We start from the raw sequence: 20,327 nt of genomic DNA, 5'->3' as shown, positions 1-20,327 counted from the left end.
TGATGCTTCAGTGAGAATCTACAGTGTTAATAGTCATAAAATAAAAGAAAACGCATTGACAATTTTCAGAGCTCTAGAGTGGAGCGACTGTCTAACTGCCATCTACTTAGAATTATAAGGAGACTCAAGAGATCAAGCTCTTTGGGGGATTGATATCTACAGAAGGTTTCCTAACTTTAAACCTAAATCTATTAATGACCTCTATTATTGTATAAATCTAATATCTGACTGTATACAGTATAGTGTAAAAACTGTATAATCTGCTGTCTGCAGGCTCTGTCTATGTATCTGGGTGGAGCTCCAGCCGGACCTGCAGGAACAGGGAAAACCGAGTCCACTAAAGATCTGGCTAAAGCTCTGGGGCTGCTGTGTGTGGTCACCAACTGTGGAGAGGGCATGGACTACATGGTAATCAATAGATCAATCATCCACTGAAACAGATTGATCATAAGTTTAGCACACACCATGACAAGATAAGAGTAGAATAAAATGTATTAATTAAGATGATGATGATTTTCCCCAATGTCCTTCCACTATTTAATAGTGATTTATTAATCCGATTTTATTATCGTATTTTTCACACTTATTGCTCTTAAAATCCATTAATTTTCCCAAAAATCGACAGTTTACCTTATAATCTGGTGCACCTTTTATATAAATTCTACCAGTCAGGTATTAAGGTGCAGTAAAGACACTCAGTAGGAGTTTCAGTGAAGTTTCTGCAGCATTAGGACTTGAGTAGTAATAGCGTTAGCCGCTCAGAGGTGAGTATTATCGACCTGTAGCCTGCTGCTAACCTTGGCTAGCACTGCTGGAGCAGCATTAGCATTATCCGCTAACAACACAAAGCGCTAGCTCTTTCTCCATTCAGAGGGTAGTATATCAGACTGTAGTCTGTGTGTTTACAGTGTTAAAACAAGCTACATGGAAAGAACCACTAGCTAATATCACCCTGGCTTACCGGAACACTCAGGGTTGCTCAGTGTAGCGCTGTTGGGCGGCATTAGCGGTTATCTGCTAATGCTAATGCTGCTGCACCCAGCCTTAGTATAAATCTGGAAATCTGTGCTTACTGTATATATACGGAAGAGCTTTACTCAACCAAATAAACAGTTTTCGGGAGAAAAATCTGTGTAGATTAACATCCAGCACTCGTTTTACTTTAAAATATATATTTTTCAATTACGTTTTTGTTTACTTAGATTAGCTTAGCTTAGCTTTACAGGTTTTGCCACCCAGCAGCGAGCATGCAATAATTTGTTGAGTTTTTCCATGTGGTTGGAAACAACAAATGAGAAGCTACTCCCTGCATCAGTTAGATTAGGTTAAATACATCGTTGCCAGCTGAAACATATATTTATCACCCCTGCTGTGATTATTATCCAATGGGTAATGGGTTGTACCTAATTACTTACCTATTCGTTAGAGGTTTTCTAAAGTGTTCAGCTCATCACGTGGACTAGGACTATTTCTGTGCTGGTTTATTTCTGTTTTTATAAATTTTTATTATATTTTTCTCAGGCGGTGGGGAAGATCTTCTCGGGTCTGGCTCAGTGTGGAGCCTGGGGCTGCTTTGACGAGTTCAACCGTATAGACGCCTCAGTGCTGTCCGTCATCTCCTCCCAGATCCAGACCATCCGCAACGCTCTCATACTGCAGCTCAAGAGGTTCCAGGTGAGTCCAGCAGGGATAAAAACTAGCTTTGGATCAAACAGTGTTTATTTTAACGGGAAATTTTATATTGAAAGGAAAATACAGTCTAGGACTAGACTTAATCCTTGTTTGGAAAACTGCATCAGGGTATTTTTACAGCTGGCAGGCACTTTCTGGTGGCTACTATGGTGTTTTTAGATGGTTGCTAGGCGGTTGCTATGCTATAGAACTGGACGAATTTCGTTTTTTCCCTAATTAAAAAAAACAGATGACCAAGAAATGGTTCAAAGCAAGTTTTACCTTTATTTTAGTTTCACTTTAATTTCTCTTTTACAGTTTAAGTGCTACCTAGATGAGATAACAGACCATACCATTGTAAATAGAAAAAAATATATTGCAACTTTTACAAATCTTACTAAAAAAATAAAAAGTACATCAGCTCAGAATTAATTCAGTAATTTAGCCCTACATAATGGAGCTCTCAGGATCTGAAACACATTTTATTATTAAAGACTGTGTGTCAGATTCATTTTAGGCCTATTTTAATCAATTTCAATTATAATTTTAGTTGATTGTTGGTTTTATTGTCTGCACTGTTTTAAAAATCGTATGATCATAAAGATTTGCCTTGACGGCATTAAAAAGTCATGAAACAATAATGGAATTTTATTGGTTAAAAAGTGTATGAACCCTGCTATATAATTACACAGAGTGATGTGTATTCACAAAGTAAAACATTTTTCATAAAAATCAATAATACATTTATTATAAAACACATTTTTTAAAATAAATATTATAGTGGAAGGAAAATTTTGTTGTACTGTAGTGTAATGGTAAAGTATAATGCTAGTATACAATAGAAGATACAATGGAATGCTCGAATTATTTCATATTGTGTTTTTTTTTTCGTATCTATCTTGCTGATTGGCAGTTTGAGGGTCAGGAGATCAGCTTGGACTCCAGAATGGGAATCTTCATCACGATGAACCCGGGCTACGCCGGGCGCACCGAGCTGCCGGAGTCGGTGAAGGCTCTGTTCCGGCCGGTGGTGGTTATCGTTCCTGACCTGCAGCAGATCTGTGAGATCATGCTCTTCTCTGAGGGATTCCTCTTGGCCAAGGTGACTGTCACAATCTCAGTCCTGTAAAAGTACTTTCTGATGTTTTCTTGTAGTGAAATATGCTGTAGGATGCTACAGAATATGCAGTATAGGAAAGTGGGGTGATTTGTGCCAGTGGGGAAGTTGTGCCACCCCCTGTTTCTAGGGAACCACAGAAGAAATTAGTCATGTGACCAAACATTTTTGAAAAGTCAGCCACTTTACTCATCCTGCAAAGAATAGAGCCTCATTGCATGAGAGATAAGCACATTTAAGTTTAAAAAAACTTTCAAAGTATAATTTTTATGATCAAGGAGTTTTGATTGTTGTGTCTGAGCAGTTTTAGACAAGTTTAAAAACACTTCACACATGTTTTAGTACTTTGTTAATGCTACAATATGAGTCTATACAGCTAGCATGATGTTTGCCCAAAACTACTGGATGATGCATTTTTTCCAAAATAGTGGGGTTGGGTTGATTTGTGCCAAAGGGCCTGGGGTACAACTCACTCGCACTTATGAACATATTATTTCTTTGTAATTTTACATTGTATTTTTAAATTTTTTCCCTAAAACTATGTGACATTCTTAATTTTAGACCAACAAATTTGAGTATGCACAAAGAAATCACATTGATATCCCTGCCAGCTGGATCAGAGAGGAAAAAGCAGGTTGAGTTAAGTGTGCATTTATTAAGAAAAAGTAATAGTGAGCATTAATAATTATTATAATCCCCAGAAACTGCTCATTATCAGTTATCACAATGCAGATAGTTTACAGAGAAGCAAAATTGGGTGCTTAGTTAAAGCGTATAGCTTCAACTTATGCAAATGTGAATGTAAACTGCAATGGCTCAATAAGGGACAAATTAAGACATATGCTAATTATGCTACTGGGGCAAGTATATATTTCAGTTCCAAAGTTTCCAGGGATGCACCACATCCTGAAATATATGTACATATATTAGTTGGAAGCATTACTGTCATGGTCTCGCTTTAAAGTCACTTTAAGTAAAAACTGGCACAAATCATCCCACTCTCCCCTATAGGTGTGTGAGAGGTACAGGAGGGTCAGTGATTGTTTTTTTTATTGTAGGTGTTGGCGAAGAAGATGACGGTGTTGTATAAGCTGGCGCGAGAGCAGCTTTCCAAACAGTCTCACTATGATTTCGGGCTGCGAGCGCTGAAGTCTGTGCTGGTGATGGCAGGAGAACTCAAGAGAGGCTCCCCCGATCTCAATGAGGTGAGAAGTAGCACTTTTTGAGTCACAAATCACGTTTTTCCGTCTTACAATCCGATTTCACGGTTACCAGGGGTGTAAAGTTTGGTAGAGGGGGGATTATCATTATGGTGAGGGCTGTTTTTATGAGTTTTAGGGATAGGATGTCACTCCAGTTCTCTCTCTCTCTCTTTAGGATGTGGTGCTGATGCGAGCTCTGAGGGATATGAATCTCCCTAAGTTTGTATTTGAGGATGTTCCTCTGTTCCTGGGGCTGATCTCGGACCTGTTCCCGGGGCTGGACTGTCCCCGTGTTCGCTACCCCAACTTTAACGATGCTGTGGAAACAATCATGGAGGAGAACAAGTACAGCCTCCTGCCCAATCAGGTGCCACCTTATTAGAACCATATTAAACTTATTCAGTAAAAAGTAATATCAGAAAAAAGAAGCCTTATGCAGTACCAGTCTAAAGTTTGGACAAAAATGTCATGTAATGTTTTCTATCTTTATTTCTCTATTTAATGTATTTCTACATTGTAGATCAGCTGTACCGAACATTACCTGGACTTTATCCTGGCAGACCACTAGTACAAAATTATAGTGTGCTTCATAGGGGTGGGACGAAATTTTGATATCGCAATATACCGTATCATTTCGTTTGTCAAATATTGATATTATTTATTGAAACATAGATGCCCTAAACTCCCTAAAAGTGTACTTACACTAGGCAATACCTGCCAAAGCATGGTTCGTTTTACTTGGTTCCTTTGCTGAATTCAGCACCCCCGCCAGGAAAAGCACCCTCTCTGGGGAGTGCACGCTGTGGTGGTATGCATGGAACCATTACTGAGATAACCTTTTGACGTTAATTTCTAAGTAAGTTAAAGTGGATTATCTCTGCTTTTTATCAAGAAGATGGAGCGTATGAGCTCCCGAGAGAGGGTGCTTTGCATGGCGGGGGTGCTGAATTTGTCACAACACCGGTAAGCCCACTGAGCAGTGAGTAATGACGTAAGTGTGCTCGGGCACGGATTGTTTAAACACAGAGTGAGTGCACTCTAAAATTTTATTATTACCCAGGCATTTTACTGGAGTTCATATATGAAAATAACAAATGTGAAACAGTGAAACAGTTTCATTCCTGTGCTAAAAATAGCTTGATGCGCTAAAAAAGGTCCTGTTTCTTCTACAGGTGGATAAGGTGGTGCAGATGTACGAGACCATGATGACCAGACACACCACCATGGTGGTGGGACCCACAGGAGGAGGGAAATCTGTGGTTATTAACACTCTGTGCCAAGCCCAGACCAGGTTTATTCATATCTTATACATCCTATATATACTTAACTGTACATAAATTATATTTAAAAAATAGATTTGTTTGAGCTGAGAGTTATTACTTAGTCCGTTTTTTCTTCTTTAATGATTGAATTAATGATTAGCCTAGTATTTTTCGCACTGTAAGGAGCACTATTAATAAAAGTCTGTCTGGTCTATTTTTATACATAAGGAGCATTAGATTATAAGGCACACTATGCAACACTAGTAAGGAACAGGGGTGTCGCCATGTTTTCCTTCTAATTCAGCAGATCTCGCCACATGGTGTGGTGGTGGGTGCTGAGTTTACTCACTCCCATTTATCTATAGTAAGCTTAGATTTCCAGATTTGCACTAAGATGGGGTGCAGCAGCATTAGCATTAGCGGCTAACCACTAGCGCAAACCACAGTTGCCGTCTGACAGCACTACACTTAGAAACTCAGAGTGTTCTGGTAAGTCAGGGCAATATTAGCTAGTGGTTCATCCGATGTAGCTTGTTTTAACACAGTAAACACACAGACTACAATCCGATATACTCACCTCTGAACAGCGAAAGAGCTAGCACTTAGCGCGGTTAGTGAGTAATGCTAATGCTGCTCCAGCAGTGCTAGCCGGGGTTATCAGCAGGCTACAGACTGATAATACTCACCTCTGAACAGACAAAGAGATAGTCATAGCGCTAAGGTTAGCGGCTAATGCTAATACTGCTCCATCCTTGATGCTGGAGAACTTCACTGAAACACTGTACTTCAGCCGAGTGGCTTTAATGCTCATTGATACCTGACTGGTAAAATTAAAAGATTTTAAGTGCATCTTATAGTGCGGAAAATACGGTAATCTGTTTCATTTTGAATAAATTTTAAATTAAAACTAAATTATATCTGCAGGCTGGGACTGTTGACCAAAATGTACGCTCTGAACCCCAAAGCCATGAGTGTGATCGAGCTCTACGGCATCCTGGACCCGGTGACCCGAGACTGGACCGACGGGATTCTGTCCAACATCTTCAGAGACATCAACAGACCTACTGACAAAAAGGAGAGAAGGTAACGGCCATCAACTTCCTCCTTTACGAACAGTGAAAAAAACAAAAAGGCTATAAAAAAATCAGTGTATTATTAAAAGCTTATTACTGTAAATACTCTCCCATACTTAATAAAGTGATATGCCAGAGGTTATGGGACAGGAACTACTAGTATTGTGTCCTGTTTGCACCTGCGCCAAGCCTCCCTGACATGCCTGACCACTTTACTCTTCTGTGTTCTAACTCGCCAGGTTTCTAATCATTCCCACCTGGTTCTTCTAGTATAAATAGCCCCACAGACGCAGCTCCCCTTTTTAGAAAAGACTGTGGTGGATATGTTATCTAACTAGTTAACCTAGCTTACCTAGCTATAGCTATGTGCTGTCCCCACGTCTGTTATGATTTACTGTATCATCCTGCAGGTACATCCTGTTCGATGGAGACGTGGACGCTCTGTGGGTGGAGAATATGAACTCAGTGATGGATGACAATAAGCTGCTAACGCTGGCTAACGGAGAGAGGATCCGCCTGCAGAACCACTGCGCTCTCCTGTTCGAGGTAACGAGACGCCTGGAGCTTCAGTCACATACTGTTCACTATATAATCAAATATTTATGGAAACATCTTTTAATGAATTAATTTATTCAGCTGCTTTCAGTACCAAGTACTGCTGATACCGATAATGATATTATAACGACACGTTGCTCACTTTAACAATATTATAACGATACGTAGCCCTGACAACAATATTATAACAAACATTATAACAATATATTGGTCACGAAAGCAATACTATCACGATGCGATGTTCACGCTAACTTTACTATAACGATACATTGCTCACGATAACAATATAATAAGGATATGTCGCTCACCATAAAACTACTATCACGATTCATTGCTCACAATAACCATGTTATAACAATTCATTGCTTACTCTAACGATATTATAACAATATTTTGCTCACATTTGTGATATTACAATGAAACATTACCCACGATAAAGGTATTGTAACAATATGTTGGCCATGATACTGATATCATAACGTAATAATACGTAGCCCTGACAAAAATATTGTAATTCAAGATTCAAAGAGTTTATTGTCATATGTACAGTACAGAAACGGGTTTCAGTGTACAATGAAATTCTTTCTTTGCTCTTCGCCAAGAATGCCAAATAGAAGATAGAAAAAGTGCAAAAAAATACAATAAGGTTATAAATATTAAACTAATTGTCAAAGACATAAAAAAAAAATAAAAGTTACTTAAGCAAAGAAATGTATAAAAAAAGTGCAAGTGCGAAATAATGCAGTTATGGACATTAACTATATATATTAAAAAAAGATTAACAGTAAAGTGACGGCTGCAATGTAAACATGTTGAAGTAAAGTGCAGGGTTATTCCTGAGTTGTGTTCAAGAGTCTGATCCCAGGGTTATACCTGAGGTGTGTTTAGAGTCTGAAGGCAGGGTCATTCCTTAGGTGTGTTCAAGAGTCTGATGGCCGTGGGGAAGAAACTGTTCTTTAACCTGGTGGTCTTGCATTTTACACTTCTGTACCTCCGGCCTGAGGGCAGAAGTGTGAACAGTCCATGCTGGGGATGGGTGGAGTCTTTGAGGAAGACATGATACATTGCTCACAATAACGATATGATAACGATATGATAATGATATGATAATGATATGTTGCTCACGATAATGATATTAAAACATATGTTGCTCATGATAACGATATTATAATGATATGTTGTTGCTCTAAAATAATAATATAATAATAATACGTTGCTCAAAATAATGATATTACAACGATATGTTGCTCATGATAACAATATTATAATATACGTTGTTCACAACAACGATATTAAAAGATATGTTGCACATAATAACAATATAATAAGGATATTTTGCTCACTATTATCACGATACATTGCTCACAATAACCATGTTATAACAATACGTTGCTCACGATGATGCTATTGTCACGATACACTGCTCACAATATGTTGGAGACGATACCGATATTATAACAATATGTATCCCTGAAAACAATATTATAACCATACACTGCTCACAATAATGATATTACAATAACACTATTGTCACGGTACTTTGCTCATGATAACCATTTTATAACGATGCGTTGCTCACGATAATGCTATTGTAATGATACATTGCCCACGATAACGCTATTACAACGATTTGTTGTGTTTGTGTAATTTCAGGTTGGAGACCTGCAGTACGCCTCCCCTGCCACTGTGTCCCGCTGTGGAATGGTGTTTGTGGACCCCAAAAACCTTCGCTACGCCCCCTACTGGCAGAAGTGGGTGAACAACAGACCTCCAAAAGTAAGAGATTGGCTTTGGTATATCATGTAATCAGCTAATATTGAAATATGTATTTTTTTGGTATGTAGTTTACAGTTTATGTGATTTTGATTTGTCACCAGGAGCAGGCAGACCTGAGGAAGCTGTTTGAGAAGTACGTTCCCAGCATTATAGAGATGGTGGTGGAGGGCATCACTGATGGCAAACAAGGAGAGAAGCTGAAGACGATTGTCCCTCAGACTGATTTAAACATGGTGGGTTCTGAGTGATTACGGAGCTGTGAAGCCTGTTGAGTTACGTAAAGGAAAACCAATTGCCTTACACCATTTAAGCTAGGGATGCACAGAATATTAGGCAACCAAAGTTATTTGGCCAAAATTGGCAATAAACGTGAAAAGACCAGAAAATAAGGAGTTTTAGTGAAGTTTCTCCAGCACTAAGGCTGGAGCAGTATTAGCACTAGCTGCTGATTGTGAAGGAAGTCTGGGGGAAAGACTACACAGCGACAGTAAGTGAAGGGTGAAGACAACCCACTATGTAATTAGATGGTGCAAAGAATCAGGTAGCACTACCTAAACACAAGCAATTATTCACACACACCGGTGAAAAGCGGCAGCCAATCGCGCACAACATACTCTCAACCGGAAACCACCATCCACCTGGAGTCATACACATACTCAGGGCAATTTAGAGTATCCAATTTACCTGGTCTCCATGCTTTTAGAGGGAAAGACACATCCAGTATGCTCAGATCACTGCAGTCAGTATGACTCAATTGAATAAATTAATAAAATAATAAATAAATAAATAAAAAATAATTTTGTAGTTATTTAGAATTCGGCTTTATTTAACCCAAATTTCTTTTTGTTTTCTGTTTCTCTTTTTATGTTAACCTTACAAGTTAAATGAATTACATTTTTAGTGCAGTTGGGTTTACAGCACGTTGTTATCAGTGTGATTGCAGTAGGCAATCACATTACTGTTCTTCTAAAATCTTCTTCTATTTTATTATTCCATCCATTTTTTTGTATAGTTAACTCGAGTCACAGTTTTTAATCGACTTTTAACTGTAAAATGTGTGTTCTAGTTGGAAACAGCAGGCTTGTATACCACTGTTTGATCGAACTTGCAGATTCTGTAAAAACTTCGTTAATGTCTGTTTCTTTGCATGTTAAGAATAAATGGAGAGAAATGTGCACACCAAATTGCACATCACAATTTATGAGACATGAAGATCAAATTCATAATGCTTACAGTACTTATTGTGTTTTTTCAGAAAATATGCTGCACTAAACAATACAATATTTGGTTTTCCTACAGTTGTCATGCAAATTTGTACCAAAGGAACTGTACTGTGTGTGTATAGAGGAGCTGTTGGATAAAGCAGCTACTACAATGTGTTTGCCCCACAGATACTATAGCAACCTAGCGTCCATTGCTGCTCGATTTTTTTGCATGCTGCGCAGCAACACCTTAGCAACCACCACGGACACCATAGCAACACCATAGCAACCAGCCACGAATCATCACTGTAATCTCACTCTCAGTTTCTGCAGGAGTCTAGTTACTAGTGCTAGTCCTCTTTCCTCTTTCCTGTAGGTGGTGCAGTTGTCTATGATGCTGGATGCTCTGCTGGAGCCGGAAGATCTGAGCTCTGAGGAGCTGGAGTGTTTTTTTATCGAGGCTCTGTACTGCTCTCTGGGAGCCGCGCTGCTGGAGACCGGCCGGAAGAAGTTTGACGACTTGGTTAAGAAGCTGTCGTGTCTCGTCAGCGTTCAGGACGAGAAAACCCTCGCCGGACCCGGAGAGATACCGGGTGTGTTACAAATATCCTACATCTTATTTATTCACTCGTTTTTAGCTGTTCTCTCTGTTTTATTTCCACCACTGTACCTCTGTGTGCTCACCTGTGCTCACCTGTGCTCACCTGTGCTCTTTCTCAGGTTACCTGCCGACTCTCTTCGACTTCCACTTTGACGGAACTACAAAGAAGTGGATGCCCTGGAGCTCACTGGTTGCCAAATACATCCATAACCCTGATACAAAATTCATCGACATTCTTGGTAAAAATCTGCTTCTCTTCTCAGATCATCTCCTCTTTCCGGTTGTCTTCAGTTCTCGTCTTTTTCTCATTTTGTCTCATCTTGTCTTTTGGCTTCTCACTTTTTATTTTCAATTTTTTTTGTCCCATCTCGTCTCGTCTCGTTTCCTCTCCTCATATTTATATTCAATTCAATCCTAATCTAGTCTGGTTTTGACTCTTATTTGCTAATGTTTTCTTTCCTATTTCTCTTATTTTGTCTTCTCTTTTCTTTTCTTCTCTTAATACCTTTTCTCTTCTTTTTGCCTATTTTGTCCTCTGTTCTCTTTTTGTTTATTTTCTCTTCTCTTTTCTTCCATTTTCTACTTAATTCTTAATTCTCATGCATTCATCTTCTTGTCTTTTTGCATCACCACTCCGCGTCTCGTCTTGTTACCTCTCGTCTCTTCTCTTTTCTCTGCTCTTGTTCTCTTGTCTCGTCTTCTCTTTTCTTTTTTCTTTCCTTTTTTCTTCCTCTCTTCTGCTGCATTACCTTTAATTTTTCTCTTCTTGTCTTGTCTGTTCTCTTTTGTTCTTTTTTTTATTGGCTCCTTTATTCTCTGTTTCTCAGTTAACTTTTTCTTATAACTTATTTTATTTGCCTGTTTTTTATCTTCTCTCTTCTTCTCTCTTACTTTCTCTTCTCTTTTCTTTTCTTCTCTGCTCTTCTCCTCTTCTCTTTTGTTCTCATACTTTTCTTCTCTTCTTTGTTTCTCTTTTATTCTTTTCTTTATTGTCTCCTTCAGTTTTTTTCTCTCTTCTCTTTTCTTTTAATTTCTTCTTTTTTAATGTTTAAGTTATTTTCTTTTATTGTCTCTTGTCCTTTTTTGTTATTATACTTGTCCTCTCTCTTATTCTTTTCTGCTCTCCTCTTTTCTCTTGTTTTCTCCTTCATTCTCTTTTATATTTACGTTTTTTTTTCTTTCTTCTTCTTTTTCTCTTCTCTCCTCTTTTCTTCTCTGCTCCTCGTTTCTCTTTTCTTTAGTTTTGTTGTAATACTTTTCTTCCCTTTTTTCTCTTACTGTCTCGTTCATTTCTCTGTATTTCTGAGTTTATTTTTTCTCTTTTGTTTTCATTTCTGCTTTTATTTTCACGTTTTTTAAATTCTTTTCTCTCCTCTTTTCTTCTCTGCTCTGTGCTTCACATCTCTTTCCTTCTTATTTCTCCTTATTTCTTATCTTCTTTTCTTGGCTCTTGTTCTCTTTGGTTCTTATACTTTTTCTCTCATCTTCTTCTTTTCTCCTCTCTTTTCTCTCTTCTTGTTTCCTTTGTTCTCTCTGTATTTATCAGTTAATTTTTTCTCTTCTTTTCTCATTTCTCCTTTTATTTTCAAGTTTTTTATCTTCTCTCTTACTTTCTCTTCTCTCCTCTTGTCTCCTCCTCTCTTAACCTTTTTGTGTGTTCCTCAGTGCCGACGGTGGACACGACTCGGGTGAACTGGCTGCTGGAGCAGATGGTGAAGGTGAAGAGGCCGGTGGTTCTGGTTGGAGAGTCTGGAACCTCGAAGACGGCAACAACTCAGAACTTCCTCAACAACCTCAACCCAGACTCTACCGTGAGTTCTGTAGTGTAAACGCTGTATATAACCACAATCACACTCATTACAGCATTAGTGCTGAAAAATACAGTACTGTTTTTTTTAATCATGTTTTTTTGTGTCCAGATGGTTCTGACCATTAACTTCTCATCAAGAACCACATCAATGGACCTGCAGAGGAGCCTGGAGGCCAGCGTGGAGAAGCGGACCAAGGAGACCTACGGTCCTCCCATGGGCAAGAGTCTGCTGGTGTTTATGGACGACCTCAACATGCCGCGGGTACGTCAATATCACAGTGTGTCACAGGTTGCCAGTTCTGTTGGAATCCACTGAAACTCCTGGGGCACTGTAATACAAGCTGTACACTGATTGCCATATTTTTTGGAATATAAAAACTTTACTTTACTTTTCCCAAAACTGGTCAGTGCTCCTTATGTATGAATTCTACAAGTCAGGTATTAAGGTGTTGAAGTACAGAGTTATACAGGAGTTTCAGTTTAGTTCTCCAGCACCGAGACTGGAGCAGCATTAGCATTAGCCGCTAACTGTTCTAAATGCTAGCCCTTTCGCAGTTCAGAGGTGAGTATATCAGATTGTATACTGCTGCTAACCCTGGCTAGCACTGCTGGAGCATCATTAGCAATATTCGTTAATCACAGTGTTAAATCTTTCGCCATTTAAAGGTGAGTATTATCAGACTGTAGCCTGCTGCTAACTCCAGCTAGCACTGAGGCTGGAGCAGTATTAGCATTACCCACTAACCGTGCTAAGCACCAGCTCTTTCTTCATTCAGAGGTGAGTATTATCAAACTGTATTCTGCTACTAACCTCAGCTAGCATTGAGGCTGGAGCAGTATTAGCATTACCTGCTAACTGTGCTAAGCGCTAGCTCTTTCTTTATTCAGAGGTGAGTATTATCAAACTGTAGTCTGCTGTTAACCCTGGCTAGCACTGAGGCTGATGCAGTATTAGCATTACCTGCTAACCGTGCTAAGCACTAGCTTTTTCTTTATTCAGAGGGGAGTATTATCAAACTGTATCCTGCTTCTAACCTCAGCTAGCATTGAGGCTGGGGCAGTATTAGCATTACCCACTTACCATGCTAAGTGCTAGCTCTTTTGCTGTTCAGATGCAAGTATATCGGACTGTAGTCTGCATGTTTACCATGTTAAAACAAGCTACGTGGTACAAACTGCTAGCTAATATCTCCCTGGCTTACTGGAAAACTCAGGGTTCCTCAGTGTAGCGCTGCTGTGTGGCATTAGCTGCCAATGCTGCTGCACCCAGCCTTAGTTTAAATCTGGAAGATTAAGCTTACTGTAAATAAAAGAAATGCTTTACTCACCCAAATAAACATTTTTTCAGGAGAGAAGTTAGATTAGTAGATTAACATCCAGCACTTGCTTGACTTGTTTAAAAGAAAGTGCTTTTTTAAAGAATTTCAGTTTTTTTACTGAGGTGCTTTATGGCGACACCCATGTTCCTTACTAGTGTTGCCTTATAAGCCTTATAATCTGGTGCATCTTATAGTGCAAAAAATACTAACTGTGGAAAATTTTCAGTGTTTTCCCACAATAAGATATAATGAAGAATTTATAAAACTGTAAAGGGTTTAATCACTTTTGTGAGATACTAAATATTAAAGTATATACTGTTTTGCTCTCAGGTGGATGAGTACGGTACCCAGCAGCCGATAGCCCTGCTGAAGCTGCTGCTGGACAGGGGGGGGATGTACGACCGAGGGAAGGAGCTGAACTGTAAGCAGCTGAAGGATCTGGGCTTTATCGCTGCGATGGGTAAAGCAGGAGGCGGCAGGAACGAGGTGGACTCTCGCTTCATCTCCCTTTTCTCTGTGTTCAACATCCCCTTCCCTGAGGAAGAAGCTCTGCACCTCATCTACTCCTCCATCCTTAAAGGACACACCCGGGTCAGACATACGCTACTAAAAACTTTACTATTTGATTTAAAGTCATCCAGCAGCGCTTAACTAAAGTAAAGTGTCAATTAGACAGAAGGTGTTAAAACAGAATGGCGAAAACTAGCGCAATATAGAACAATATATCGATATATATTGTCAAAATATCAGATCAATACGTCAGAAACCTAAAAGTCCTGGGGTAATTTGCTCTTTTATGTGGGATTTTATCCTCTATGATTTTATTCCCGTCCAGAACAATCATGTAGGTGTTTTTCTCAGGTGCCTCTGAGAAAATTACAGGCTGAATTATCTCCTGTTTTCTCTGAACTCCGTGCTCCTCCGGTAATTTTAGTCCCGTCCGGACGCACATCTCTGAGTTTCGTCTCCTCGCCTTTAATAAAATAGATATTTGTCCACTGCTGCGCACCGTAATTACTGTACATTTTCATGCGCACGTTTCCACGGAGATCTACATTAAAAACACAACAGCAAGTGGAAATGGAGGAGCTACTGAACGCAATTATGTCATGTGATCGAGAAATCCTAAAAAATGACTGATCCTCCTGTTTTTTCAGTTACAGTCCGGATGCAGGAGTTTTGTCATTAAAGAGTAGAAGTGTGAAATATTTTTCACAGACGCTGCCGAATAAGATGCTGCCACTATCATCAGGAGTTCGCTTATTCGAATGCCAGTCATGCAGCTTTGCCATCAGCTGCTGGAGCCCTGAGAGATCACAGTTGCTCTTGCTCTCTCTGGGTGGGTACAGTACAGTAGATGGCACTCTCTCTTTCCCCTCATCACTCCTAGGGTGATGTGGATCAGCACAAGGCTGCCTCTGTGAGCTGATGTATCAGAACCGAGTCGCTGCGCTTTCCTCCAAGCATTAGCGCTGTGATGCTACTCGGTAATGCTGCATCAGCAGCAGTTTAAAAAAAGAGGCGGAGTCTAACTTCACATGTATCGGAGGAGGCGTGTGCTAGTCTTCACCCTCCTGGTGATGGGTAATCACTAGTGATAGGAGATATACAGCTGAGTAGCAGCTGGGTGAATGGGTGGGACAAACCCCTAAAACACCAAAAATGAATGAAAAAAATAGATTATTGAATATGTAACTAAAGATTTTTTTATATATATATATATATATATTTAATAATAAAAGAAAAAAAACAATGTAACAATTTTTATTTTAAGTAAAAACATAAGTTCATGTAACTTCTTTACTAATTAACTTCATATTTGTAACCAGATCTTACTAATTAATCTAAACACTTAATACATTATGTTTATGGCAATCGCTATTTGTATTTTCTAGCAATATAAATGATTATTGGCATTAAAATTTGCATGCTGTGATGACAATTAGTTTGAACACATTCTCAAACACAAAGACTAAATATGAGCAGTGAGCGCTGCACATACCGTGCTTTTAGTATGTAACAGCATGGAGCAGCAGAGGCAGCATTTGTATATTGTTCATAGCAGTAGATTGTCTGGCTAATATATCTTAAAAAACTGTGCCTTATCAGCAGTTTAGCTCAATTAAAAAACGTGAAAAAGTAATCTGGTCTCAATCCAACACAGATAGCAAATAAACTGCTCCATGCTGTTTACACTGAGCGCGGTACGTGCAGCGTTCACTGCTTGCAGCCGCATAACTACAGATTACGGTGGAAGTCGGCGTGAAAACTCGGTGGCGTAATTAATTTGATTCCAAATTAGTCGCATGCATGAATGCTTTAATGTTAACAGCCCTACTAAATATATACATTTGACTGAGTCTGTATTAATATTGCTGTTGTGTTTTGCAGCCGTTTGAGGAATGTATTCGGAATATGTGTGATAAGCTGACCTTCTGCACGCTGGAACTTTATAAAACCATCATTAAAGACCTTCCCCCAACTCCCTCCAAATTCCACTACATCTTCAACCTCAGAGATCTGTCCAGAGTCTACAACGGCCTCACCCTCACCAACGCTGAGAGGTAGCGCACGCTTCAGAGCGGGAGAATCCTCGATATGTCATATATGTACCAATTAATCGTTACTGAGACTGTAGTGTATGTCATAAACTGATTATTATTAAACTATGGTATTAAAAAGGCTAAAAAATAGGTACTGTATCTTTTACACTATAAGTTGCACTGTATTATCAATCAATCAACCTTTATTTTGACTCTGATGTACATTGAGGTGAACCCTCATTTTCAATGTAGGCGAACATTTACACATACAGGGATTAATATGAGAAAGAAAATAATAACTAAATTTAATTATTTTTTAAATAATAGTAAATAAAATATAAAAATAGATAAAAAATAAAGATAGAATTAGAATAAAACAATAAATAAAAATAATAATTATTATAATAAAAATAAGCTTGGTTTAATTGATAAAAAATTAAGATCAAAAGAAGATAAGATTAATACAAGAAAAATGAGTTAAAATTAGCTTAAACAATCAAAAAAACAATAATACAATAAAAATACAAATAAACGAATAAACTAAATGAATAAAAGCAGTAAAAATAATAAAAAATAATAGTAATAATAATAAAAGAAAATCAAAATAAGTTAAAAAGCAATAATAAAAAAATATTTAAAAAATAATAATAATAATAAAATAAGGAAAGAAATTAAAAGGAAATAAAAATTAAAAGAACTAAAATAAAAAAAAATAAAAGTTAAGAATAAATAAGATTAAGTAGGTGCTTAGATTTGTTTAAAATGATTTAGTGACACCAGTGAGCTGAGTTTTATTTTTATTAAAAATGAAAGTCTATTTTCTGGTCTATTTTTATAGATAAGACACTATAAGGAACTTCTAATTCAGCAGGTCTTGCAACTGGGTGGTGGTAAGGGAAGGGGTTACTAACTAAGTTAAGTAAAGCTAAGCTAAGTAAACAAAACTGTAATAAAAAAAAATATATATATTATTTTAAAGTCAAACAAGTAAAGCGCTTCTGTTTATTTACAATAAGCTTAGATTTCCTATTTTCTCCAGCACTAAGGCTGGAGCATCAGTATTAGCAGCTAATCGTTAGTGCGTAGTGCTAGTGCGGCTACAGTCCAATACAGGATAATACTCACCTCTGTACGGGAAAATAGCTACTGCAGTTAGCAGCTAATGCTAATACTGCTCCAGTCTCAGTGCTGGAGAACTAAACTGAAACTCCTGGCTTTACTGTTCCTTTATAGCTGACTGGTAAAACGTATAAGGAGCTCTGACGTTTTGTGGGAAAATTAATTTGGGAATTTTAGGTGCGACTTATAGTGTGAAAAATTCCAAACAGCAATGTATCAGTAGTCAATAAACAGTGTAAAACCTTGATTTTAAATGAATGTAAAAAAAAATTCTCGAATGATTTGTGATTGTGGTTTCTCGCAGGTTCCTGACGGAGGCTCAGTTTGTGAGGGTCTGGAGGAACGAATGTCTGAGGGTATTCTACGACCGGCTCATCAACGAGACCGATAAAGCTCTTGTACGTAGCTCTGCTTTTATTATCTCCTCATTCTCACCAGCTTCATTAAACTCACAGTTCCACACCCCAGCTAAACTTCAAATTTACTTTCAATCTCTATGGCTACAGCAGGTAAAAGCAGCCCAAATCTGATTTTCTGATCAAATATCAGGTTTATGCTTTGTAAAGTGGCTCACATGCATGACAGAGCAATGCTTCCCATTAAGTTTCCCTTTGATTCTTGTCAGAATCTCAAAAGCAATTAATGAGTTCAGAATGAAGCTGAGCTTATTACTGAGAATTCACTTCAGCTCGCGGAAAAGGTTTTTATTATTTTAAATCCTTTTGATGCTGCAACCGCGATATGTAGCTAGCTGCGTTTGGCCAATTCATTAGGAGACATTTATATTATTGGAAGAAACACATCAGTCCAAATATTTAGGAGCTCTGTTGTCTATGTTATGGCTCCTCAACCTCACTTTCCGTTCTCCTCGCCGTTTTTTTTCCTTTGATTTGACGTAAAAGTTGCATGATTTTCCATCTGGTGCATTGCTGTGCATTTATTATGTATCGGATTTCAATGCCACATAATGAAGAGACCCAAATCAGAATGATAAATATCACATTTAGTGTGTTTTTTGCTGTTTACAATATGATGCAAAAGATCAGATTTGAGCTACAGATTTACCTACTGTGTGAACAAACCTTAGTAGCCATAGTTTTGTATGTGTTTGGCATGGCAAAAAAATGGCAAAAAAGCAACAGGCCCCTCCGAAATGCTCAAATTAAATGTATATAATGAATTATTTACGAATTTGTAAATTATCTTTCTGTCTGCATGTTTGTATCTGCTGTCTCCAGGTCCAGGGTCACATTAAGAGCCTGATCCAGGAACACTTTGGTTCTGAGCTGGACTCTGCAATGAGAGACCCGATTCTGTTCGGAGATTACAGAACAGCCCTCAGCGAGTCCGAGCCCAGAGTCTACGAGGACATCCAGGACTACGACGCCTGCAAAGCCCTGTTCCAGGTACTGACTCTGATACTCTGCCTTCACTATCACTGCTAGAAGTGGGACAATATATCGATACTTGGCAACAAACATAGATATATTTATTAAAACAGGATCTAAACTTACAAAAACTCCCTAAGTCACATAAACACCCTCTCTAAAATTTGGCATATTCCACCGAATTGGTGCCATTTCTATCCCCAGGAAATTACATGTATAAATGTGCACACTAAATAACTTTAAAATACATTTTATTATTAAGCATAGTGTCTTGTACATTGACCTAATTGCAAAAGTAAGATATGTAATTAAAAACATTAATAGAAACTACTTAGAACAAAAAATCTTATCGTAACTATGACTGAAGAGCTCAATCTCAACACTCAGTCCTGTTACCTAAATTATTTTTACATCTTATTTGTTTATTTTTAAAATACACATTTTGGGAAAACCACTAGAATGTGCTCAGTGTCCTCATGCTGTTAGCATAGCCACCATTTACCTATTTTTCATGTTTTTGCTAATTCTATGCTAAAAACTGAACAGTAACAGGACTGAGTGCCAGTAACAGGAGTGAGTATTGTCCCCTGGTTTATTGATTTATGACATTTTTTCCACTTCTTTTTTAGTTTATCATTTATCCATTTGTTTAATAAATTGCATGATAATAAATTTGATCAATTTGGGTTAATACGATAAAAAAGCTTTGCATTTTTTTTAGAAAATACAATGTGCATGCATATACATATATATATATACATTTTTTGTCATAAATATCAATTATTTAAACATTCCATTCCCATTTATGCTGGTCTCTGCTGTATTCTGTTTTTTCTGCAGGAGATCCTGGAGGAGTACAACGAGAACAAGACCAGGATGAACCTCGTACTGTTTGATGATGCTCTAGATCACCTGACCCGAGTCCATCGCATCATCAGGATGGACCGTGGCCACGCCCTCTTGGTCGGGGTGGGCGGGTCCGGAAAACAATCCCTCACCAAACTGGCTGCTTTCACCGCAGGATGTGATGTAATCAATTTTTATTTTTTTTCCTTAACCATATCAACTGGATTGGTTTTGTACAGGTTTATTATTATGGTTGCAGACAGAATTAATGAGAAAAATAATAGATGCAACTTAAAGCAACTAAATGCATTCATGAATGCATCATTTAGGGCCCTAGACCAGTTTTGCAGAACAATTTGATAGTCGATGTATCCATGTTAACTTAAACAAATACAAATATTACTTTAAATTTGACCATTTTTTGCTAAAAAAAATGTACATAAATAAAAAAACAGCATGTTATTTTTTCTATTAGTAGTTCTTTACTTTATTATTAATATTTTCCTTGTATTGTCAAATTAAAAATACTCTATACTCTATAGTATAGTAATTAAAAGGTCTCAGGATGCAATTTCTTTTTTTTTTTTCTTTTTGTTTTTTTTTTTTAGCAATTTTTTAATATTTACTATGGCTGTCAAAAAGCCTTCATTGCAAACTGTGTCCTGTACTGTGAATGACTTTGGCAACCTTCGATATTGGGCTAGATTAAGCTTTTTAGACTGACTTGTCTGTGTTTGCTGGGTTTTTTTACTGGATATGGCAACCCTGCTTTCAGTAAAGCTCTCTGGTGGAGCTGCAACTCGTGGTAAACTCACTCTCTGCTTTTCTCTATCACTCTAGAAC

The 20,327-nt window shown here is 37.9% G+C and overlaps 1 protein-coding gene across 1 annotated transcript in view; it reads left to right on the top strand.

Annotated features, from left to right (window-relative positions):
- dnah10 (dynein axonemal heavy chain 10) overlaps nt 1-20,327 on the top strand; it is a 103,152-nt gene that overhangs the window by 46,895 nt on the left and 35,930 nt on the right. Inside the window, exons 32-50 of the mRNA XM_049470610.1 lie at nt 274-408; nt 1,522-1,674; nt 2,585-2,773; nt 3,847-3,993; nt 4,166-4,357; nt 5,163-5,281; nt 6,177-6,335; nt 6,736-6,871; nt 8,534-8,656; nt 8,758-8,889; nt 10,235-10,451; nt 10,579-10,698; nt 12,125-12,270; nt 12,379-12,531; nt 13,919-14,179; nt 15,980-16,152; nt 17,555-17,648; nt 18,489-18,656; nt 19,479-19,667. Coding sequence (XP_049326567.1) covers nt 274-408; nt 1,522-1,674; nt 2,585-2,773; nt 3,847-3,993; nt 4,166-4,357; nt 5,163-5,281; nt 6,177-6,335; nt 6,736-6,871; nt 8,534-8,656; nt 8,758-8,889; nt 10,235-10,451; nt 10,579-10,698; nt 12,125-12,270; nt 12,379-12,531; nt 13,919-14,179; nt 15,980-16,152; nt 17,555-17,648; nt 18,489-18,656; nt 19,479-19,667 — 3,006 coding nt within the window. The remainder of the gene's footprint in view (nt 1-273; nt 409-1,521; nt 1,675-2,584; nt 2,774-3,846; nt 3,994-4,165; nt 4,358-5,162; nt 5,282-6,176; nt 6,336-6,735; nt 6,872-8,533; nt 8,657-8,757; nt 8,890-10,234; nt 10,452-10,578; nt 10,699-12,124; nt 12,271-12,378; nt 12,532-13,918; nt 14,180-15,979; nt 16,153-17,554; nt 17,649-18,488; nt 18,657-19,478; nt 19,668-20,327) is intronic.

The sequence above is a fragment of the Astyanax mexicanus genome, chromosome 22, assembly GCF_023375975.1.
Source record: "Astyanax mexicanus isolate ESR-SI-001 chromosome 22, AstMex3_surface, whole genome shotgun sequence".
Classification (NCBI taxonomy): domain Eukaryota; kingdom Metazoa; phylum Chordata; class Actinopteri; order Characiformes; family Acestrorhamphidae; genus Astyanax; species Astyanax mexicanus.
This window is presented reverse-complemented; position numbering and strand designations above follow the sequence as displayed.